The 24020-nt window shown below is 46.7% G+C and overlaps 2 protein-coding genes across 6 annotated transcripts; one reads left to right on the plus strand and one right to left on the minus strand.

Annotated features, from left to right (window-relative positions):
* Positions 1-135: 135 nt before the first annotated feature.
* On the minus strand, positions 136-4225 carry dnajc5b (DnaJ (Hsp40) homolog, subfamily C, member 5 beta). The gene is made up of 4 exons (XM_067251909.1): positions 4100-4225; positions 2009-2222; positions 1258-1432; positions 136-393 (listed from the first exon to the last, which is right to left on the minus strand). The coding sequence occupies exons 1-4, from the start codon at positions 4204-4206 to the stop codon at positions 308-310; spliced, it is 582 nt and encodes a 193-aa protein (XP_067108010.1). The 5' UTR covers positions 4207-4225; the 3' UTR covers positions 136-307.
* A 3445-nt stretch (positions 4226-7670) lies between these two features.
* Positions 7671-24010, plus strand: pde7a (phosphodiesterase 7A). 5 transcript variants are annotated; one of them, XR_010878320.1, is made up of 13 exons: positions 7671-8736; positions 16880-16940; positions 18269-18358; positions 19649-19806; positions 19983-20046; positions 20350-20546; positions 20928-21059; positions 21203-21294; positions 21429-21573; positions 21662-21758; positions 21854-21934; positions 22043-22402; positions 22606-24010. XR_010878320.1 is itself a non-coding variant. In XM_067251856.1 (12 exons), exons 1-12 carry the CDS (start codon positions 8599-8601, stop codon positions 22318-22320), a joined length of 1533 nt encoding a protein of 510 aa, XP_067107957.1. In that variant the 5' UTR covers positions 7671-8598; the 3' UTR covers positions 22321-24010. The 5 variants fall into 5 exon arrangements, 4 of the variants coding, with proteins under 4 accessions (XP_067107957.1, XP_067107958.1, XP_067107959.1 ...); XM_067251856.1 differs by having other exon boundaries at positions 22043-24010; XM_067251857.1 differs by having other exon boundaries at positions 18272-18358; positions 22043-24010.
* Positions 24011-24020: the final 10 nt, after the last annotated feature.

The following is a 24020-nucleotide window of genomic DNA, read 5'->3' on the forward strand; positions in this document are numbered from 1 at the left end:
CAAGAATATGTGGAAGAAAATTTCAGAGACAATTTGGTCACTTACAAGTGAAAATACAAAAAATAGATATATGTACATGACTGAATGTCTTTATTGCAGAAAAAATATATGACTTTCTAGACATAATAACCTCCAGTTAAGCAACTTTAACAATATTGAATTTGTGTATGTCCAGAAAACTAAATAACTGTCCAGTAACGATTGACACACTTAAATAACATATTTACAAATATCCTGGAGTTGTAAATGTTATCAGGGCTTATAAGCTGGAGCACATCCATATTCCTGTATTCTTCATGATGTTTGCTCAGGTGTAGGCTCGTCGTCCATCACCAATCAGCTGGGTCTTCTCACTTGCATTGACTGGCTGAGTTATAATGGGGGTGTCAACATCTGGAGAGGAGACAAGCTTTTTTTGAAGTGTTGTTTGGGGGGTTTGTCAGTCCACCTCATTCATACATGTATCTTTGGAATTTAACTTAACTCTATTTCTTTGTCAGGAGGAGATGACCAGCATACATCCTGGTTGGTGTTAGATCTCAGTACTCTTCGGATGCCAATACAATGTCTAGTAATGTCTTTATCTCTTGTCAAATGTATGGATCTATTAGCTTCTTATACAGGTGTTGCCTTTTTAAGTCTACAGTGTGCTCTTACAAATATGACACAGGTGCGAATATGTGCCTGGTTATTATGTGTTAAATCTTAAAACATTGCACCATTTGAGTAGAACACTTTTTTGCTTTGCAATGTCTTGATTCTTCTTGGTTTAGATTAAATAAGTGATCACAAACAACAAATTTGTCACAAGCTAAGTGTTTGGAAAGGAAGTTGAATGCTTACTTAGTGTCAAATTAGTTTGCAGTGATTGCCGGAAACAAAAGCCATTGTTTCCCTTTTATCAAGATATGGCTCAAAATAACTGCCATGGAAACACATTTAGCGAGGTGACGCAGAGACTGTAATTATTAGTTATGTTGATGACTGCAGAAACATTAAAAGCCCTCCCACTGTTAACTGGCACTAGAACAATGGATCACATGCAAAACATCTGGCTCAAGTATCAACTCCACATATTCAAAATTAAATTGTGTTATTCAATGGTGTTTGCAAGCTGACTTATTGAGATTACGAGTTTATTAAAGAGTTACTGAGACTATGAAGCTGGGAATCTGGAATGTTTCAAGCAGGCTTGTTCACCACACAAGCGTGATGTGGTTCCAGACTCAAGCTTCTGCGTGTGTGCGTGAGACTCACCCGTTTCCATGTCTGTGCGTATCTGCTCCTCCAAGTCTTCTGGAGACGCGTAGCTGTCAGGGTCGTCATCTCCCGGTGTGTGGGGTTTACACTTCCCACAGCAACAGTTGAAGCAACAACACAGACAGCAGCAGAAGTAGCAGCCTGTCAGGACACCACACACTGCAAACAACCCCTGAGGACGACCAGATCAAAAACACAGTTCAAAATTCACGCCAAAAACAACCCTCTATAACTGGATGCACAGGGAGGGAGTGTAGTGTACGAGCAAACATGTATGTTATGGGAGTCCGATACATGCTGTATGAATGTGAAATCTTCAAGTTTCAAGTTTTTGTTGTCAGGTGCACAGAACAACACAAGGTCAGACTTGGCACTGAAATTCTTGGGACAAGACAACGTAAGCAACCTGGCATAACATAACATATAACAAGTACTAAGAATATAGATTACATCTATGATAAGCTAAAACTGCTCAAATTGAAGCCAAGAAATGTAATGGGAAACACGTTAATGATCTTCATGACCGGGAGTCAGGTGGCTGAGCGGTTAGGGAATCGGGCTAGCAATCTGAAGGTTGCCGGTTTGATTCCTGGCCGTGCAAAATGACATGTCCTTGGGCAAAGCACTTCACCCTACTTGCCTCGGGGGGAATGTCCCTGTACTTACTGTAATTTGCTCTGGATAAGAGCGTCTGATGAATGACTAAATGTAAAATGTGAATGATCTAGAAAGAGAGAGATCTACAGACCTTTGCCCACCAACTGGACAGCAGGAAGTACGTGTTGACGTTTTCCTCTCCAAACTGCTGGGCCACGTACAGCCCCAGTGAACCATATTTGTCGTAGATGTTTCTCTTGGTGGCATCAGACAGGACACAGTGGGCGTTATTCAGCTCCTTGAACTTATCTGTGGCATCAGGATTCTCAGGGTTCTTATCCGGGTGATATCTTAATGCAAGTTTTCTGAAGAAAAAAATGATATTAACGGGAATTCGTTTATGAAGAAGTTTAACTTAACTGTAGAGGTGTCACAAAGAGGCAAAAAGGGGGATAGGGGTTAAGTGAGGCCTGGAAGAGTGAATAGATATGGGTAACTTGACCACGGCTGATTCATGTTTTTCCTAGGGCCCAAATTCCTGTCAACAGCCATCCACTGTGAGTGTGTATTATAGTGATGCTCATACATATGTCAGTGGTAAGGGGATCTCCAGTTTGACAAGACATAAATCTGCTTGTCATGGATCAAACCAACAGTTCACGGATACTGTAGTATTTAATAAACATATATTTGTAGGTTGTTTAAAAAACAAATTCTAGCAATATCTTTTTACATCTTAAGTTCCACCCCAACTTCTAATGTTTGCATAAACATTTTATGATGCCACGAGCATGCATGCTCGTTCATTTTTAATCAAGGCAACCGGCTCGCAAACTGCTGCTATGATTACATATTCATTAACAACAAACAAGTGCTGCTCCAACTCTAACCATCTGAATTGTCCCAAAAGTGAATTTAAATTACATCAATTAAAGAGTACTTATGCAGAGGCATGTGTATGAGTTCGAAAAGGAATTCATTTTTCTAAGCCATAAGGATGTGACTTGTTTTAAGAACCTGCGATGAGAATTGATTGCTGAAAAACTCAAGATTACTGAAAATATGAATGTCTAGGATTCAAAACATCCATACAGCAGGGAATTAGGTTCATGCCTTAAATAACTCTTCAGATATAGATTATGAGAAAAGATAATTGCACTAACAGCATTTACGGCTTAAGAACTCAGTGTGACAACAATATATTCCTAAATATATTACCTGTCACCAAGTAACAATACACCGCATGGCAGCCATATAAAAGCAGCACTATTCTACTCCTACCATCAGGCCCTGTGGGCCTCCATTATAGCTGATCTCCCAGGTAAAGCTGATGCTTCCTGCGGCTGCATTGTGTAGTACAGGAAGTGATAGTGTGTGCATAGAAAGTAGGGCTTCAGCCATGCTGACAGGGCCATGCAATTCCCAATGGGGGGTGTGATTTGTTTTCAAGCAATCGTAGGTGGGCAAACAGACACATGTACATGCACGCACGCACACACACACACACACACACACACACACACACACACACACACACACACACAGTTAGGTACTTCAGGGTCTGTTGAAAGGAAATAAAGGTAAAAAGCGCAGCAACAGGCACACAGAGCAAACGAGGGAGTCTTTTATAAGGCCTGACCTACGCAGAACAAGGGCTGCCATCTGCTCTGCAGTATTAATATTTCAGTTTCGTGGAAGTCATATTGTATTCATGCAGCTGTCAGACAATCATTGGCTGTGATTATAAAAGGACTTGTATCAGTTAGTCTTTCTCCAAAAGTATTTTTTCTTCTTCGGTTTTCTTCTCCCATTACCTCCAAACACAAGTCATTACACAAGATTCTGTTGATGTTGCTACCTTTCAGTGTCTGCTCTGTTCTCTTTCAACCTCTTTCAACAGACAACAGACCTCGGTAACCTCATTCAACAGTCAACAGAAACAAGGTAACCTCTTTCAATCAACAAACACGGACAGTCACTTCATCTCCCCATTAAATAGTCTGTGCGGCTCCTCGTCTCAGTAATGACATTGCACCTGCAACACATGAGCTCAAGTGCATCGCAAATGTCATAGAAAAGGTCACTCCAGCCCTAATTGTCTAAATGTTAGTAATCCGTCAACCAATAGAGATGCTCGTATGGCTGTTAATTCCTTGTGTCGACATCGGCGGTTACACCTCTCATGACACAGTCAATGTTATGCTGCTGTGTCGTATTGTCCATTTGTAGATGTGTTTACTACCTGTAAGACTTTTTGATGTCATCCTGTGAGCAGGTCTTGTCCAGACCCAGAACCAGATAGAGAGCTTCTCCTGAGGTGGAGAGAGTGCGTTGCCTCTGCTCTGACATCTCACTTCACCAGCACCTGTTCAGCACAGGTGGGGAGACATCACCACAAAGACTTCCCATCGGACCGCAGCCATCCTTTTTGAAAGCTCAACCACTCATAACAGCATGATGCCTAAACATCAGTTGGTCTAATGTTCCACAGCAACATCGGATTGGTACACATCTGTCACACTTGTATCAGGGACCCCATTAGTGACCAAATGCCACTATTGCACCTGTATGAGCACCACTCAGAGTGTACTCCGAACACATGACGCAATACAGTTCCATGATATGTGGTTGTTAAGCTCCACTGATCTGCCGGTCTACTGTTAGAGCATCATGCCTATTCATTATTTACAGAGATGTTATAAATAACCACGTTGTTTTCTCAGCACAAAGAAGCTACCACTTGTACACACATTTCACCCACTTACTCTATTTCCACTACAAGTCCTGTGCTTTGTCAATATCTGTTAAAACAATGTCTCATATTGAGACCAGAAGTATGAATATGTCATTCGGTGATTAATTTGACGTTCTCATTGAACAAACAACACAAGAACAAACAAACAAACACACCTAACTGACTGTTCAAAGCAGGTGCTCTGGAGATCTCCTCGCCGTCTTCTGATCCTACCTGTTTCTTTCCCTCGGGTCCAGAGCTCCAGTCCTTTACCCGGTGAGGCTGTCAGGTCAATGGAGTCGGGTATCTACTCTCAGGCCCTCTGGATCAGTGGAAGGCTGAGGGATGAATAAAACATTATGCTTGTCATGGCCTCAAGTTTCCCTGGCCCATGGTAATGGTAGATGGTGAACTGGGAGAACTTAGCGATGACAGGGCTAGCTAATGAGTGTTAATTTGCCACTGATATTCTTACTGGGTCTCCAACATGATTGAGTTCTCCAATATGATTCAGTTCTACAATGCCAGACTATTCAGGGCTGTTCATGTCCTGTTGAATCTAAGGGAAGCCTCTGTGGCCTCAATCATTGAATGAATCATTCTGATTCTGAATCATTCACTGAGCATGAAAAGGTTTCATTCTGCACAGTGATGTGTGTCAGTGAAAGTATGATTTTCAAGTTGTCCTTGGTCTTTGATAAGGTTCTATATGTTTTTGTTCAGCTATCAAAACACATAAAAGAGAATAGAAACAGACAGCACAAGAGTATCCTCTGGTGGCAGACAAGGGTAAGCTTTTCTGTAAAGATGAACGCAAATGTGTACGGTGCAGGATCAGGTGGGGATATTGATAATGTGTTCATTCAAATCTATATGTTAGTGATGATGTTTAACTTGGTTACTGTACTTATTATAATTTTCGTTATTACTATTTATTCAGTCACAGCTAAACATCTATAGCTAAAATTGTACTGTAGTATTGTACTGTTTACCCATAAAACGCCAAACAACCAATTTGATGCCTCTGCTGCCCTCTATAGGGGGCCACCCTGAGGGTGTTGCCTGTAAAAGTGGTCTTTCACCACTAGATGGCTCTGCACACTTGGTAACGTTTACAATCAACAAGACTCGTGATCCAGCTCACATTTGATGGATTCCAACAACACTACAAATCAAGTTATGAACTGTGAGGGTTGCACCTTTTCATTAAATTACAGATTTTTTGGCATCTCAGGTCTGGCTGAGTACTGCAAACATCTACTAAATTGTAATTCAGTAATGTTATTCTTATTATTGTGTATACAAACAGTACAAATTAAACTATTGGGTGATTGTTTTATAGTAAATAAACAGTCGCCTTACAATGTGTGCATTGATAACAGTGTGCTGGTTTGCAAACAGTTAGGCTGACAGCACTATTATCTTTAATCTCAAATAACTTCGGTTTTATAACAGGTAAATCAATTAAGATCCTGGGAGATCCTCAGACCTCATGGAAAGTCTCCCAGGGGCCGAGAGGGGGGCCAGGACTGCAAGCAGATACCTGTAGCCCCTGAGGGTTTCAGCAGGTATGCGACTCACCTGTTCATCCCCTTCACTAAAACCCCCCCTGGGGCCCCAGCTGTGACTGTGGCAGCTAACTATGTCTGTCAAGGGACATGTGTGTGTGTGTGTGTGTGATGTTTACTGATTATGGAAGATATGTGGTTACAAAATGGCTTCCTTAATATTTTTTATACACAAACATGCACATATGCAAACAATACACAAACACACACACACACACAGGCATCAGTAGGAGTGCACATGTGTTCACTAATCTACACTTTGGGATACATACCAGAGAGTCGTGTTTCATGGCGGCTTAGAGGAAAGGACTTGGAACAAATAGACTAAATAACAGCAACAACAGCACTGTATTATATTTCACATTGATATTGAGAGACATTTCCCTTTATTCATTTCTGCAATGTAAATTTACAGTACACTACTAACCAAATATAACGCTTCAACGTTATTTCCAAGACTGTCAGGGTGATTTTGTTCTCCCCTGTCATCGGTGTTGTCTTTGCTGAGGACGACTGACTATAGTTTTCGGCTGCAATTTTCCACAATGTTGCCTTGGTTGCCTGGAAAAGACACAGGACCTTGTGGCAGGGGGTGTGATTGTGTGGAATTGCATTGTGAGCCATGGAGGGAAGGGGGGGGGGGGGGGGTAGAAAGGAAGGGGGTGGTACTCTCATTATGACCTCAACTGGCAGTGAGCCTGACTGTTGCCATGGCGCGGCTCACCATTGTCCACCAGATTCCCGGCACGAGACAAAAAAAACTTCTAATAAAAAAAAGGTTGAAGATGGTTTTGGGAAAATTGCAAGAAATTACATTCTTGGTTCTTGGAAAAGCATTTAAGATGGAAAATGACTAGCCTCTGACTCCCAGGTAGTATAGGATTGATGAATTAGCTTAGCCTTAAGAAAGTAGGTATATTAAAGTGTATTTTTGACTGAGCTGTTTCGTGTCCTGTTTGCTTAAGTGATAATATTCCCTCTCCCCTTTGTCCTCACATCTACAATAGTCAACGATAGGCAATTCCAGAATAAATAGCATAACAATAGCAAAACAATAGCTAGTTGATTCATTGTGGGTAGCTGCCAAATAGCCACAAGCAGCCATTTCCAGACAATATTAGGTCCAGCCTGTGGTTCTTAAGAAAGAAAAAAAACGACATCAAGAAACTGTTGCTTTCCAACTTTGTCTCGCGTTAGAGAACTGTTTGTAGAGAGTCCCACTGAAGTAGTCTACAACTGGATGACTCATGCAAGGAAGGTAATCACAGGCAATGATGTGGACCGCTGTAGGGCAAACCCCGTTGTGGTGGAATACCCTTGTGGAGGTCCGTGCCGTCGGCAAATGACTGCTCAAATCGGTCTCGGGATCACCCTGAACGCGTAGCCAATAGCGTATCCTTTTACAAACGAATGACATACAACAGTCTAATCTCTATTGGCGTTGTATACGTTGCCTTGCTGCGATTGGATAAGCCTCACAAGGGCGTTTTTTGTGAAAGCTTCAACAGCTCCATCTTTGGCAGGTGGTGTGTATGCCAAGGAGGTTATGGTGTATGCTGAAACGAGACTGTTTAGAAAGATTAGGTAGTGGTAGAGCAATTTACGTGTCTTTTGTTTCACGTTCAGTTGTTTTATTTTTCAGTTATTTCCACCATGTGACAATTTACGTCGGACTAGTGCTTCTGATTGATGAACGTCGGGTTTCCCTCTGAGACACTTTGTTTTAATGACAGCGCTGCATTGAGTGAGTCCGATGCGTGGTGAAGTACTCGTGCTAATAATCCTTTAATTTACACACAAAAAAGAAAGAATACATGCTACCAGTGACTCTACTAGTTTTAAAACACTGAATGAAAACCACCGAACCACTGTAAAGGCAAGTCGAATATATTTTTTTCTAGGATTTCTTTCACCTCATTCACCGGTGTCGTGCATCAGTAGATATCCCATTTGAAGTGGTCGCTGGTCGTGCCTTTTGTTTTGATTTGGAGACACACTGGGGAGCCATGCCACGATGAAGAACGTCTGATGAGAGGATTTTTTTCCTGGAAAAGAAAAATGAGGAAGCGATTTTATAAACATACAGAGAATAAACAGGCCTTGTCCTTTGAAGGCCCAGATTTGTGTGAAAAAAGGAAGAAAAAAAGCAGCATGGTTGCAATTCGAATAGAATGAGACCAAAGGAGACGCGCGAGAAGAGAAATACAGAGACTATATTAATGACGAGGATTTTGTCAAGTTTAAAGTCAATGAGAACAAAATAACTTTACAGGGCAAGCATTGAGGATTTCCTAACACGCAAAAGGATAAATACTCTGCAACAATTCCCCATTGCCTGGCTTTCCATTTAATTCTTCACATTTTAGCTCTCTTAACTCATTGGGGTTTTTTTTTCTTTCCATTTTGATTTTGATCTGGATTGAGCTCTGTTTTAGTTCAATGGAAGTATGTTATCAGCTGCCGGTCTTGCCTCTAGACAGGCCGGTTCCCAAACATGTTCTCAGCCGGAGGGGAGCCATCAGTTTCAGCTCCAGCTCGTCTCTCTTCGGCGCCCCTGATCCCAGACAGCTGTCACAGGTATAACTAACCTCACTATTGCACCGGTATCGTTTTATATTCAATGATTTCGCATCGCCTATTAGGTAAATGCCGGCGTTGGCACAAGTGCTAGTTCTTTAGGCCTTGGCTGTGGAGTGTTTTACAAATTCTCATCAGAAAATATTGCAAGTGGTTCTTTTCCGTTTACCCACCATGCACACGTCACTTTGTGTGAATCTGAAATATCAACGTCAGTTTAAACTCCTAGTCTCTGTTCAATGCAGACAGTGGACTCGCCTGGCGATTAGCAACAGACGAAAGTGTCACCTTCCCTTTAAGCCACCACAACGGCTGTTGCAGACACACTTGCGTTGAACTGCTTAGCTTACAGTTTTCTTGTTCGACTGCAACATGTGGCCATGAGGAACTGGAAGCACGATTACTGTGTGCCCTTTTGGTGCTCTGCCTCCTCAGGTAGCACGACGTTTAATGATTTAACCAAATTAGAACCCTACTTTGCACTTCGTTGGAAAGTTTGTTTGAAAGCTTTCCTTTTGTTAATAGAGTTTCTATTGGTTGGTCACTGAATAGGAAGTTCCAATAATCCAACTCTGCAACAGTTGACTCATGTCTCAAATGTAGATCTCAAAACCGCTCCCCAATGTTGTCCATATCTTTGTCCATTTAAAATATGAAAAAGGGAATGTGGAGTCAACACTGGATGGTTTCAAACATTGACTTGCACATTCGATCTGGACTGTAGGCTTTCCGCTCCAACCGTAATCATTGAACCCTATCTCAAATGTCTTACCAGACATTGAGACGGTAGTGTTGAGTGTACGACCATCCATTAGGCCTTTGTCAAGCACTCTGCTCCACATAACCACCCATGTGTGTCTGACACAACATAGTTGTGGGCAGGAAGCCTTGTTAGAGAGACCTGCATCCTGGTCTCCAGGGGCCTAGGGGGCTGATGTTGGCTCTCAGGAGAGAGAGAGAGAAACAGCCATCGGTCAGGGAACTGTGGAGTGGATGGATTGAATGACAGAAGTGCTTCACTTGTCTGTCCATCCGTCTGCCATCTCCCACTCCATCCTTTTCAACTCGTCGTTCCACTTCATTTCAAGCAATATGCGCCAGAAGGGGATTGTGGGATAGCGATGGGGCTCTGGTATTTGGCTACACATTAGGAGGACTGTTCTGGGCCAGCAGTGTGACGAAGCTGGCCCCACCCCCACATGCCACCACAACCTCCACATTGCCCACACACACACACACCACACACACACACACACACACACACCACACACACCACACACACACACACACACACACACCACACACGCACACACACACACACACACACACCACACACAGCACACACCACACACACACACACCACACACACACACACACACCACACACAGCACACGCACACACACGCACACACACACACACCACACACACACACACCACACACACCACACACACACGCACACACACACACACCACACACACACACACCACACACACACACACACACACACACACAGTCAAACTCCCATCCCCCAGGATGAGACCCATACCAGATGAAGGCTGGATCACACACTGTGTGTTTACAAACACAGACTGGGGTCCATTGTGTTTCTGGGTCATGTTTGTCCGTTGTCCCCCCTGAGTGGGCTAGAGTTCATCTCTAATCTGTGGGGTGTGCTCTCATTGTGCTCCTTTTGTTGTGAGAAAAAAGCGCTCGCAATGAGCAACAGGCTTTGTAGTGTTAAGTGGGGTTCCCCAGGAAACGAGGATCACTTGCATATCATTTTTGTAAAGGTGATACTGAATATTGAAGTTGAGATGAAGGCCTCCTGCAGGGTCAGGGGAAACGAAGACAAGGCTATGGAGAGGAAACTTTTCATTGGTTGTTTTCCTCCCAGACAAGCTGGAAGTCACATTGCCAGACCCCCTCTCCTACTTTTCCCCCCTGGAACGATTTTTTTCATTGGTTAGTATGGGGATGAGCAATGACACACACACACACACACACTTGACACATGAAGTAAACACCATTGCAGTGACTGAGTGTTCTGTACTGTACAGGCTGGGCCCAGCTCTTGACAGTCACAAGTAGTCCTTTGCCAAGGAGCAATTACTTTACTCTTTAAACATTGTGTTTGTGTTCCCGGTGCTGTGTGGGACCAGAGGGCCCGAGGGGGTCGTCAGTGTCCACTGGGTGTTTTTCCCTGTGGTTCCACAGCACTGTTTGTGGTAGCGAGGACGGGCTACCGTTACAGAGAGGCCGTTAGACATGTGCCCGGGCTCTGGGGGCAGTGGTTTGGCCCTGTGCCAAACTCCCAGATGGTCGGAGTTTCAATCCCCCTTTCTCTTTGGCTCAGGCGTTCACACACAGACACAGTTCTCTTTTGGCGCTTTCTCTCTCTTTCTCTCTCTTTCTCTGACTCTCACACATGCTGGCGTTCTCTCACCCCCCTCTTTCAGATGAAGACATTTCCTCTTGTAAACAGAGGGCGAAAAGAGTAGGGTTCAAGAAAAGATGAAGTCACCGAAGAATGTGTTTTTTGTGCTTGGTATGGATGTGAATGGGTGTCAAATATGCTGTTGGAGAGGGGTAGTGTCCGTGGCGTCAAATGAAAGGCCTCATTTACACATTGGTTGTGTTGCTAGTTTCTAGAAGTGTATTATACTGCTGTTAGGGTTCTGATATCAGAAGCTGCCTGATAAGTGAATGGCTTCACTTCGTGACACAGGTTTAGAAAATGCAAGCTGCTGTTTACTCTCGGATTGCCAAAGTGAACTTTAAACAGGGTGCTTTTTACACCCAGGGAGAGAAATTCGTCAGATTAGATTGGCACACACTATGTAGAGGTCTTGGTGTATAGAGCATGGAGTAGGACACAGCCTCTGAATCATGTGGTTTACATTACGTACACACACTGAACCCTTACATGCAGAATCCTACCCAGCAGGGCAATTCACATTGCCATTTTCCTGCCTGTCTGTCTGTCTGTCTGTCTGTCTGTCTGTCTGCCTGTCACCACTCCTCTGATAAAAGCCATGTTATTGACATCTGTCATGTTGTGTGTAACTGAGATATCATAATCAGTTTGTAAACAGATGCCCAGTATTGATGGGAGCAGTTGGTCACATGTTTTACGACCCAGAGAGATATTTGTAGATAATGTGAAACTCTTAAATACACAGAAGAAGTCTTCCTGTCCGCACAGGTTCGTTTTTCTGGGTACCGTAGGAACAGCAAGTGTTAAAACGGCACGCTTTTATTGGAAGGGAGTCAGTTTGTTGATCTTAACTGTGACGATAAGGTTTTGGGCCAGTGGCGTTGGATTGACGTAGTCTCAGGATGTGGTAAGAATGCTGAAGGAGCTTGCCGTTTCACAATCTGCCCTGCTTTAACCTCTCCGCTGCCAGAAACCAGAGCCTGCGCTGAACCAGACTGGGTCCGTGTGACTTACAGGGGAGGAGGGTGGTGGCTAGCTGCAGCTCTGAAGCTCATTCAGGATTTGGGTTCTTCGTGAACAGGACGCAAAGCTTTGTTTCCTCAGATACAGGCATGCTGCCCTCTCTCTCTTTCTTTCGCTCACCCCTCCCCCTCTCTCAGGGGGGGCCCTCGGTCACATGACCATCGTTGTTTCCAAGCTGCCGTTTTGAGTGCATCAGGCTGTGAGAATGTGTTTCAACATATCAACACACACAAACACACACACGTACAAACTCAAACATTCCTTGTTTTGGTTAGAGAGAGCGGCCATTAAAAACACATTTATACAAGCCCCTTTTAAAGTGCCTTGTTTAAAGAAGCCTTAAATTAGTTTATGACACTTCTCCTGACGGTAAAAGAAAAAAAAAAGAAACAATTTCAAATGTGTGATTAGGGGGGCGGTCTGCAAAGGGAACGTGTTCTGACAGACTGGTACCCTCCACACACACCCTGCATCTTCTCTCTAGAGTTTGTTGGCGGTCAGACTTTCTATGAGCAGCAGCTACTGTACACACACACACACACGCACACATATACACACACACACATGCACACGCACCCTTCCTAGTGAAGTCCAGGGTTATGGCCTAGCACTCACTCAGTTTCTGGAATGTGCTATTCCGCTACACAGCATTGCACAGCCAGTAGCCATTACTCAGGAGGAAACATTCCGTTTATGAAGTCCAGCTTCTTTTATCTCTGTGAGTTTACTAACCCTGTGTGTGTGTGTGTGACATGATGTATGAGTTTATGGGAATACTGTTGGCTTCCTACTTGGCATGACCCCTGTCTGTAAACTGGTTGTCCTCAGTCTTTATGACTAGTTACATGGGGAAGTTTGAGTTTTATCACTGTGGCTAAAATAGGGAAGTGTGGGATTGACTGCCAACTGCCAACACCAGCGTACTGTCCTCCAACACAACAGTATAAATAACACATAGGCAGCCTTGGCTATTTCTATCAGTTTTGGAGGGTTTAACCGATTGTGCTCGTCATGCGAATGTCCCAGATCTCGATCTGTGATGATTACTCACGTGTGAGAGTTAGGATGACGTGCACCAAGGAGCCTATTCAACCTGTCTGCTTTAAACACACACACAGTGACACACACACACACACACACGAAAACAGATGAAAAGAAACATGTTATTGCAGACAAAAGCCTGAAGACACACCTCAGTTTTACAGCAGTCTGTCTTCAGGGACAGACGTGTTTACCCAAGGAAGCAGTCATTTACTGTCTTATCCGTAAACAGTTTAACAACCAAAACCATAATGTTCAAAGTCAAAGTTGATTCAACCATACCTGTGCAAACCCATGGCAGTAACACCAAACCTTCAGCATGTTCTCAGCTTTGTGATTTAATCAAACATTTACAGACCGATGGCAGGCTGGAACAAGCCTTGCCTGTGACATCATCAAGGTGCTAACTCGGTAGCTGCTGTTCTTTGACCCCGGCACATGGTACTAAACTTGAGGGCAGTGATCTGATGGATAAGGCCCGTCTCAGATCGGCTCCCCCAGACGTCATAGCATGTGCCAGGGTCATGACCCCTGTAGTAAATAGGGTTATCCTGCTAGTAGGTTGCTAATGGACAGTGGTTGGGAGGAGTAAAGGCCAGCTGGGGTCAGCTGCTGACAACCACTAACTAAACTGCCCGCTCTTCTGACCTACCTCCCTCCTGGGAACAGATGGAAGGGTTAGGCTTAGGTTTAGGATTAGGGTTAGGGAATCCTGCAGTATTTCTTCCACATTCAACTCAAGGAGAATGATGAATAAATGCTCACAGACTGACGGTCAGAGATGAGTGTGCCAGACCCCAAAATGTCTGAGGTCCGTGTGTGTGTGTGGATGAGATTGTTGGCACGAAGCAGCTAGGTGTGGCAGGTATGGCTAAACGGGCATGCAGGGGGCTTAGCCTTCCCTACTCGACTCAATACCCACTGTTACGTTGGTGACAGAGTGGCTGCCCACACCATCACATCCTTGTTTACTTCAGGGTTGTTTACCTCAGGGTTGAATGTGTCAGATATGGATCCTAGGTTTACCTGTGCCAGCCTGTGTCCCCTCCCCATCCTTTCACCTTGCCAGTGCTGTTTTCTCTTGGGACTGAACTGTGCATCGCTGCACACTGAGCCTACACACGCACACACACACCCTCACACGCGCTGTATTACTCACATGCTAACCACCGGTGGTGTGTGTAAACACAGTGGCCTGTTGACAGTAAAATACAGTTTGGCAGATTACCCACTATGAGTCAAGCTGTTTGCTAGCCAGTAAAATATTAGCTTTGGATTGGCCACTGTCATGTGGGCTTAAAGGACATACAGGGTCAGAGACACAGGCCCTCTCCAGACCCTCTCTGTTTGTGTGTGTGTGTGTGTATACACGTACCCTTGTGCGCCTGTAGGACACACCCTGATCCTTATCATGGCTGACGAGTGGTTAAGGAGTGTGTATCAGTAACAAGGGGTCATTAAGTTACCACACACACCCTGCCCCTCCAGCCTGGAAGCAGCTTCTTTATGGTTACCACGGCAGGATTATCGCCCTCCCATCAAAACGGTTTTTAACGCAGGCGGATTTTCGCCCCACCGAACCCTCTCAAACCCTCTGTGCATGTCGATGTTTTTACAGCCTTTCACAATGGTTAGTGGGAGAACATGGCTTCAAAGCGTTTTGTTTTTCAGTCGAGAGGAGAGAAGCGAGGAGCGCCTGAGGGGATGAGAGGCAGAGGGGGAGAGAGGGCGAGAGCGAGGGAATGATAATGGATAAAAATCATGTATGCAAATCGTCTGAGCCCATTGACGTCACAGCCAGAGTGCTGTGCCATCTGGGGACACCCTAGCCAGCCAGCAAACCAGCCAGCCAGCCTGAAAACCAGCCAGCCCAGCCAGAGCCTCTCCTACCAGGGCCCACTGTACAAAAGAGCATGGGAAGAGGAAAAAGCACACAGACCCAGTCTGACCCTCCATAGCTGTGGTCCAGACAGCCCAGAGCATGGAGCCCAGAGCTGGGGACAGTCAGCCCAGAGCATGGAGCCCAGAGCATGGAGCCCAGAGCATGGAGCCCAGAGCATGGAGCCCAGAGCATGGAGCCCAGAGCATGGAGCCCAGAGCATGGAGCCCAGAGCATGGAGCCCAGAGCATGGAGCCCAGAGCATGGAGCCCAGAGCTGGGGACAGTCAGACACACACCCAGCCTGACCCAGAGAAGGATTGAGGCCAACAGACTGCTAGCCCAACTACAGGGAGAGAGAGAGAGGAAGGGAGAGGGATAGAGAGGGAGAGGGATAGAGAGGGAGATGGATAGAGAGGGATAGAGAGGGATAGAGAGGGATAGAGAGGGAGAGAGAGGGATAGAGAGGGAGAGAGAGGGAGGAGAGAGAGGGAGAGAGAGGGAGGAGAGAGAGGGAGAGAGAGGTAATGTGCTGCATGTGGAAACTAGACCTGCTCTGGGTGGGGGCCAGTGTGTGTGGTGAGTTTGCTGAGCCAAAACCCTGATAGGAGTGTCAGTCCATCTGTCTGTAGGTCATGCTCTGGCTCCTCTATCAACTGTCTCAGCTATCCCCAAGGGAAATCCTTACAGGTCATGCCCTCTATTAATGCTACTACTACTTCAGCTACTACAAACCCCCACCCTACATGTATGCTCACTGGAGATGATCGGATCCTCTCCTGCTGATGCAGTACCACAACGTTGTCCGTTTGTAGTCTTACATTAAACCCATCAACTCTGCTCAGAACAGATGAACCTGCGTTCTCTCTTTGTCTTCACGCCGTCCTTTTTCCTGCTCTCTTTACGTCTCCCTCTCTCTCTCTCTGTCTCTCTCTCTCTCTCTCTTTCTGTCTCTCTGTCTCTGTCTCTGTCTCTGTCTCTGTCTCTGTCTCTGTCTCTCTCTCTCTCTCTCTCTCTCTCTCTGTCTCTGTCTCTGTCTCTGTCTCTCTCCCTCCCCCTCTCTGGTTTCGCGTGCTCAGTAAGCTCAGGGAGAGCTGGTGTGAGTGTCTGTTTCCTTAGTGATCGTCAAGCTGCTTTGCTTCAATTTAATCGTTACATGGGGAGCCTATTACTGCAGGAAGTGAGGTGTGATTAACTCTATAAGGCTCCCTTCTCCTCCAGCTTCAGACCTCAGGCCTCACTTCCTGTTAAGTGACAGGCTACATGGGCCTTCACACAGGGAGCCGGCCTAGCTTACAGTGAGTAGGTGGGACTACGAGTTGTTCTGTAGCTATAAACAGTATATTTACTACTGACTAACACAGAACCTGCAGTGTGTAACCTATTTGGCCAGTTCTATTTTCAAATATCGTAAGTACAGGGTCGTTTACCGATAATCCCCATGAAACTCTACACCACGTGGGTGTGTGTGTGTGTGTGTGAGCAGTACATAGAGGGGGGGTGCAGCACGTGCCATGTTCTCACACTCCCAGATAGCTGGATGGGAGACACAGAAACGCACTCACCAGGCACCTTGAGATACGGCATGGGAACACTGTTTATCAGTAACGCTTCACCCCCAAGTCCACACACACACACGATAAGCGTCTTGTTTGTGATGCCGTTAACGCAGTAGTTCTGCACCTTTTTTGTTTTGCATTCTCAACCACAAGAGGATGACGTCTCTGGTCTTTTAGCTTGTTCTTCTTCCTCCCTGTTCTCCCCAGAGACGAGGAGCCATCTCCTACGACAGCTCTGACCAGACGGCCCTGTACATTCGTATGCTAGGTAAGTACTGCCCACCTCCTCAAACACACTCCCTCACCAGCACAGTGGAGAAACTGGGTCTGTTTTCCACAGTGTGTCGGCTCCCACTGGCACACACACACACGCAACACATTCCACGTCAACACCACTTGCAATCTCAAGCAGAGTTGAGGGAAAAGGGCCTCTGTATCTTTTATCGATGTTATTGTGCTCACCCGATAACACAATGACCTAAACAACATGATACAGAGCTAGGGGACAGATGAATAGATTGAGACAAAGGGAGAGGGGTAAAGAGGATAAAACCGAGACAAGGACCCAGAGTGGATGGTCAATCCCTGGCCCGTTGATAATCTCTCAATCACAAAGGGCTTAAGCCTCCAGCCACACGGCTTTTTGAATTTATCAGATTTACCCCGGTGGAGATTTGATGTGAAGTGCTACTGGGTACTGAAGCTAGTGGAATGCCCTGGCCTGTCTGTGTGTGTGTGTGTGTGTGTGTGTGTGTGTGTGTGTGTGTGTGTGTGTGTGTGTGTGTGTGTGTGTGTGTGTGTGTGTGTGTGTGTGTGTGTGTGTGTGTGTGTGTGTGTGTGTGTGTGTGTGTGTGTGTGTGTGTGTGTGTGTGTGTGTGTGTGTGTGTGTGTGTGTGTGTGTGTGTGTGTGTGTGTGTGTGTGTGTGTGTGTGTGTGTGTGTGTGTGTGTGTGTGTGTGTGTGTGTGTGTGTGTGTGTGTGTGTGTGTGTGTGTGTGTGTGTGTGTGTGTGTGTGTGTGTGTGTGTGTGTGTGTGTGTGTGTGTGTGGCGGCTCATAGATCTAACCATAGAATAGAACCTGCTGTGGGAACACACAGCCAGTCAACAAGGCAGCGACCCTGACAGACTCAAACCAGGATCGTTCCCTCGGCCAAAACACTGGGCCTCCTGTCAACGACCTTCAACAGCTACATGACCTTCAGCTGCCTAAAGTGCTTCTGGCAATGCAGTCAGCTACTTTTCTGTGAATGTCATATCTGTGAATGTCATATCTGTGTTGGTATGAAATGGGCAGCAGTCCAGTCTGGTTGAGGTTATAGGAGGGGTATTGCTGAGGTCATGGTTGTTTGTAGAAGTCGATTTGGGTGTTTTCATGTAGCGAGGCCTGAAAGCTTAAAGGCAGAGCTCAGGACTTCTGGGTAAAGAGTTGAACCGTATTCCTCTAGCAGGGCCATGGTCACGCACACACACAGGAAAAATGGGCCTGTCTGTTTCTCATCACAACACAATGTCATCCAGCTCTCACACACACACGTGTCTGCTTCCGTGCTCGGCGTACAGCCTGTCTCTTGAGGACGTGTGTGTTGGTTCCCTCTAGGAGATGTGAGAGTAAGAAGCCAAGTCGGGTTCGAACCGGAACGAAGAGGATCCCACCCATACCTCTGCATCGACTTCCGAACGCTCCACTGTGAGTATGAAGAGCCCCACACTGCTGCAGGCCCAGCCCAGACCTGCCTAGCCCAGCCCAGCCCAGACCTGCCTAGCCCAGCCCAGACCTGCCTAGCCCATCTCAGACCTGTCTAGCCCAGACCTGCCTAGCCCAAACCAGCCTAGCCCAGCTCAGACCTGCCTAGCCTAGCCCAGACCAGCCGAGCCGAGCCTAGCCCAGACCAGCCTAGCCCAGACCTGCCTAGCCCAGACCTGCCCAGCCTAGCCCAAACCTGCCTAGCCTAGCCCAGACCTGCCTAGCCCAGCTCAGACCTGCCTAGCCTAGCCCAGAAAAAAACTTGCCGTGCCTAGCCCAGCCCTACCTAGCCGAGAAAAGATTGGCTAGATGGACCCATCCAACCCTGCCTGGCTGAACCAGTCTGCCTGCCTAGCAGGCATGCTCACTGATAACCAGAGTGAGATGAAGAGATATCCCCCACCTGTACACTGTCTAGAGTTCATACCTCCTCCTCAACCCTCCTCTGATGTCACCAGACTCACTGACAGATGTTGTCACATAGCCCAGTTCTTTCACACACTGATAAAGCACAGCATGTGCGTGTTGGGCATAAATATGTGACTTCTACGTCATGAACAGACAGGCCTCGCAACAACCATTTCTTTTCACAGTTGCATCCTCTTGATTTCTTTTCTCCCCAGAGTTGAGTAGATTTTCCAGAGTTCGGATTAAAATACCTCACAAAACGACCTCATGTGAGCGGCTTACTAAGTGCCCAGTCTGAATGTGAGCCTTGCTTCATGTTGTCCCTGCCAGCCCGGCTGTTTTCACCTCAGACACTTGAAGTGTGTGTGCTCACTTCCTGGTTCAAACATAATGGCCTTCCTTAGAATGCTGACGTGCTTCCGGAATGGGACCATGGCTTTCCCAAACAGCCACAGTCTGTGTGTCAGGGTGGCCATAGACCGCACGACTTGTGTGTGTCCAGACAGATGCCTTTTAGAGTGGGTGGCTGTATCAGCAATGTGTGTCTGTGTATGAAGTTTTTCTACATCCACTCATTCCACTTAATTGAGTTTCATATCTAGCTGCAACATTTTTAATTGCAGCTACTAAGAGGTGTGTGTGTGTGTGTGTGTGTGTGTGTGTGTGTGTGTGTGTGTGTGTGTGTGTGTGTGTGTGTGTGTGTGTGTGTGTGTGTGTGTGTGTGTGTGTGTGTGTGTGTGTGTGTGTGTGTGTGTGTGTGTGTGTGTGTGTGTGTGTGTGTGTGTGTGTGTGTGTGTGTGTGTGTGTGTGTGTGTGTGTGTGTAGCCCGGCTCGGGTCCAGCTCGGCAGGTCCTGTGTCTGACAGGAGGATCCACAGACTTCTGAGCTTCCAGAGGAACCTCCGCTCCTCTCGCCTGCTCCGGGGAACACCCCAACACAACCACCTCCCCCTCCTGGACGAGGACTACCTAGGACAGGCCAGGGTACGCACTCCCTCCCGGACACGGACACACCCCAGACAGCACCGCTTCTTCTCCTCTTCAAAGTTCTGAGCAAATTGGAAATGAATAAATATGTTTTTGAGAAGGAAAGTGTGGAGGCCACTCCCCCACCTGTCCCAGACGTTGACTGTAACCATGGTTTTCCTGTGTCCCTGCAGTGCATGCTGCAGAAGGTCGGGAGCTGGAATTTTGACATTTTCCTCTTCAACAGATTAACCAATGGTGAGACTCTTTTTTTTTTCCCAACACCTTCACTTGTGATACTGTTTGTGACAGCGTCCCTGTCAATCATATCACCATCAAACCAGACATACAGACAACAGTGCCATCTGCTGGTGGCTTCCAACAGCTAATATTGGCAAGAGGTTTTGCTTTGTGACAGTTGCAATAGATCAGAAAACAGATCCGCAGACTACACTGTGATATTTAGATCACATGTCTGCCTCCTGAGACGTGTGTGAATATCATGCGGCGTATTTGTGTTGACTGTGTATGTCTCTCGTCCTTGCTCCTCTCTCTCCCCAGGAAACAGTCTGGTCACACTGACCTTCCACCTGCTCAACCAGTACGGCCTGGTGGAGCTCTTTCAGCTGGACATGGTGAAGCTGTGGAGGTTCCTGGTCATGGTCCAGGAGGACTACCACCACCAGAACCCCTACCACAACGCTGTCCACGCAGCCGACGTTACACAGGCCATGTACTGCTACCTCCGGGAGCCCAAGGTGAGCCGGGGAGCCCAGCCCCAGGGAACACCACCTTGTTACATTTACATTTAGTCATTTAGCATACGCTCTTATCCAGAGCGACTTACAGTAAGAACAGGGACATTCCCCCCGAGGCAAGTGGGGTGAAGTGCCTTGCCCAAGGACACAACGTCATTTTGCGGGAATCGAACTGGCAACCTTCTGATTACTAGCCTGATTCCCTAACCGCTCAGCCATCTGACCTCCTTGTTAGCACTGTGAACACGCACAGTGTGGTGCGAAGGGACCACACCTATCTGATAGGGTTGCCAGGGCGACCTGCAAGGTGGTTTTGTTCCATGGTGTTGCTGTGGCTTGGAACCTGTGGTCACGTGGTGATCTGTGCTTCCTGTGATGCAGCTGGCCAAGTCTCTCACTTCCTGTGACATCCTGCTGGGTCTGCTGGCGGCCGCCACTCACGACCTGGACCACCCCGGGGTCAACCAGCCTTTCCTCATCAAGACCAACCATTACCTGGCTACTCTCTACAGGGTAGGAACACACTGTCGAACACACACACACCGACACATGCAGGAACAAAAACCTAGCTTCCCGGATCACCGGCTAACTAGGGGACTGTGTGTGTGTCTGTGCGTGTGTGTGTGTGTGTCTGTGCTTTCTTCTCTGAGGAGCAGAATACCTCCGTTCTGGAGAACCACCACTGGAGGTCTGCAGTGGGCCTGATCCGAGAGACTGGGCTCTTCTCCCATCTGCCTGCAGAAGACAGGTCTGCTACTCAGCTGTCCTTCCGCACTGGCCAATCAGCATTCAGAGCATTCTTTTCTTTTTTTACCATTCACGTTAGCTTTTAACTGGTGTTAATGTGGTTATAATCCATCCGCTCTGTGTTCGACTCGTCAGCCTTAATATGGAGAGGCAGCTGGGCTCCCTGATCTTGGCCACAGACATCAGCAGACAGAACGAGTACCTGTCCAAATTCCGCACGCACCTGGACCAGGGAGACCTGTGTCTGAGCCAAGCCAGCCACCGTCACTTCCTCCTACAGGTCAGTTTCCAGTTGGCCACCAGCCATACAGCTGACTCTGGGGAAACTGCGGGCTCTAACCATCCATTGTGGCTCTAACCCCATACAGATGGCTCTGAAGTGTGCAGACATCTGCAACCCCTGCCGACCCTGGGCGCTCAGCAAACAGTGGAGCGAGAAGGTTACAGCAGAGTTCTTCCGTCAAGGTACACCCTCCTTCTCTTCCATCACTGCTGTTCTCATCTTGCTCTCCTCTCCTTCCTCTTCCATCCCTTCTTACGGTCTCTCTCGCCCTCTATAGGGGACGTTGAGAAGAAGCACAAACTTGAAGTCAGCCCACTGTGTGACAACGAGGCCAACTCCACTGGCAACATCCAGATTGGTAAGAATTGGGACTTTGTCCTGTCCGGTTAGGATGAACACCTGTCCACCACATCAAGGCCCTCCCTAAATCAATGAATCTGTGTGGGTGTGTTTGTCTCTGTTTCAGGGTTCATGTCATACGTAGTGGAGCCTCTGTTTGCAGAGTGGGCCCGTTTCTCCGACACACGCCTCTCCCAGACCATGCTGGGCCACCTGGGGCTGAACAAAGCCAGCTGGGGGGGGCTTGTACAGGAGCCGTCCACCAGCAGCGAGGAGGCGGAGCCAGGCCCTGCTGCCACGGCGACCCCATCCCAACCCACAGCCGCCACCACGGAGTCGAATGTCACAACAGCAGCGGACAAAACCAACTCCAAAGAAATACCTCAGGGAAGCAGAGAGTCCTGACACTCCATGTTTGCCCTTTGACCTTTGACCCCTGATCCATGGCCTTGGGTCTTTGTCACACTGGGAAGAGGGTGGGGAAGGAGTGAGTGTACCAGTCACTGCCCCACCAAAACCTGAAACCTTTTGTTGCTTCCTCCCCCCCATCTCATTTTGACAAACCACTGATTTTTATTTATTTAATTTTAATTCCTTTCTTTCTTTGACATAGAGCAATACATAGATACCTCATTTGGCTACTGCTGTATTTCCTTTAATTTGCTTATTTTATTTATTTTTCCTCTGTAGTTTGTAGGCATTACTGATTTGACACACCACTATTTGGATGGCAAATTTAAGGGAATAACAAGAACCGGATGAACACCTGGATGGGAAGTGCCATTTGCAAACGTATTGAATGACTTTGAAGAAATTGATTTGAAAACACCTTGAGTATTCAGAGACAAGCCTCGCTTTAAGACTTGACAAAAATGCAGTGTGTGTTAATGCATTCGTACCGAATATTCTTCCTTGTGTGAGAAAAATAATGTGATAAGCCCTGTCCTTTTGCTGCCTCTATGAAGACTGTTTACAGGTGTCCTGTTTGTTCGTTGTATCTGTCCCTCTAACAAATAATGTCCAGATTTGCCTTGTAAGCACAGATTTGAAAAAACCACTTAGGTTTAAACTGTCACCGTCGAAGCCATGAGTAACGCCTAAGTCAGTCAGACAGATGGAAAAACACACCAGATGCCATAAATCGCTCCACCTCTGCTCCCTCGTATTCCTAGCCCCCCTTTCAGTCCCTCACAGGGACAGTGTCGGACACGCAGCTCTCACCAGGAGAGGCGTGATGAACAGTCAACAAAGGTGTTTCACAACTCCACTTCCTCTTTGCTCTTCTGAAAGGAGTTCAGCTGTTTTGAAGATGAAGCGACAGTCAGTCAGTGGTGTAAGAGCTGGGAGCAGGACCTGTGCCTCCCAAACCTGACGTTGAACCCTGTATCACCCCCCTCAGTCATCACACACGCATCTCACCACAACTCCACTGGCTCAGGGTACGCCAATCGCCACCCGGAGGGGGAGGGATGGACTGCAAGATGCGCGGGGGCCCTCTCCAGAGGATCAGCCTGGTTTCGTTTACAACTACTGAAGGCGACTCCCTCCCTCTACAGAATGTCTCTTTTAACCACATGCAACCAAGAAGACCTGCTCGACTGATGCCTTATAACTATGCACAGACTACGCTAAGTGACCAAACCAGCTCCTACTCCTCCCATGAAGTGCATGGAGTGGCTTGTCCCTTTTAATGCACTGTCCAGTCCTTTTGCCTTTTGTTGTAAGGAGAAAATACTGAACCCCCCCCTCCCCTCCCAGTTCCTTTTTTATATGGGGGAAAAAAGATGACTTTTGAACATTCCATTTCCTGATGTTTTTAGTTCGTCTACTTTGATTTTGTACAGTGGCACAAAAACAGGTGTTTGTATTTTGACATTCTGAACGATAACAGGTGCTTTTCTGATTTTAGCTGACTTGTATTTTTGTTGAAAGTGCTGTAAGACTGTTGATAATAACTGTTTACAATTTGTCGCAACAGCCATTTTGGGATGAAGACTTCAGCTTCAAGCCAGACTTTGTGAAGGCTTAGCCATATTCACCTTTTGATACATGCCTGTTGCAGTTGCCTTTTGATTAATAAAACCAGTTGACATAATGTGCCCAAA

Source organism: Osmerus mordax, chromosome 15 (assembly GCF_038355195.1).
Source record: "Osmerus mordax isolate fOsmMor3 chromosome 15, fOsmMor3.pri, whole genome shotgun sequence".
NCBI classification, from domain to species: Eukaryota; Metazoa; Chordata; class Actinopteri; order Osmeriformes; family Osmeridae; genus Osmerus; species Osmerus mordax.

Coding starts and splice junctions, on each gene's coding strand:
- pde7a (XM_067251856.1), top strand. CDS start 8,599: ATGGAAGTATGTTATCAGCTGCCGGTCTTGCCTCTAGACAGGCCGGTT. Junction 19,807..19,982: donor ACTACCTAGGACAGGCCAGG/GTACGCACTCCC, acceptor GTGTCCCTGCAG/TGCATGCTGCAGAAGGTCGG. Junction 21,574..21,661: donor ACCGTCACTTCCTCCTACAG/GTCAGTTTCCAG, acceptor AACCCCATACAG/ATGGCTCTGAAGTGTGCAGA.
- dnajc5b (XM_067251909.1), bottom strand. CDS start 4,206: ATGTCAGAGCAGAGGCAACGCACTCTCTCCACCTCAGGAGAAGCTCTC. Junction 1,433..2,008: donor TGTCCAGTTGGTGGGCAAAG/GTCTGTAGATCT, acceptor GGTCGTCCTCAG/GGGTTGTTTGCAGTGTGTGG. Junction 394..1,257: donor ACGCACAGACATGGAAACGG/GTGAGTCTCACG, acceptor TCTCCTCTCCAG/ATGTTGACACCCCCATTATA.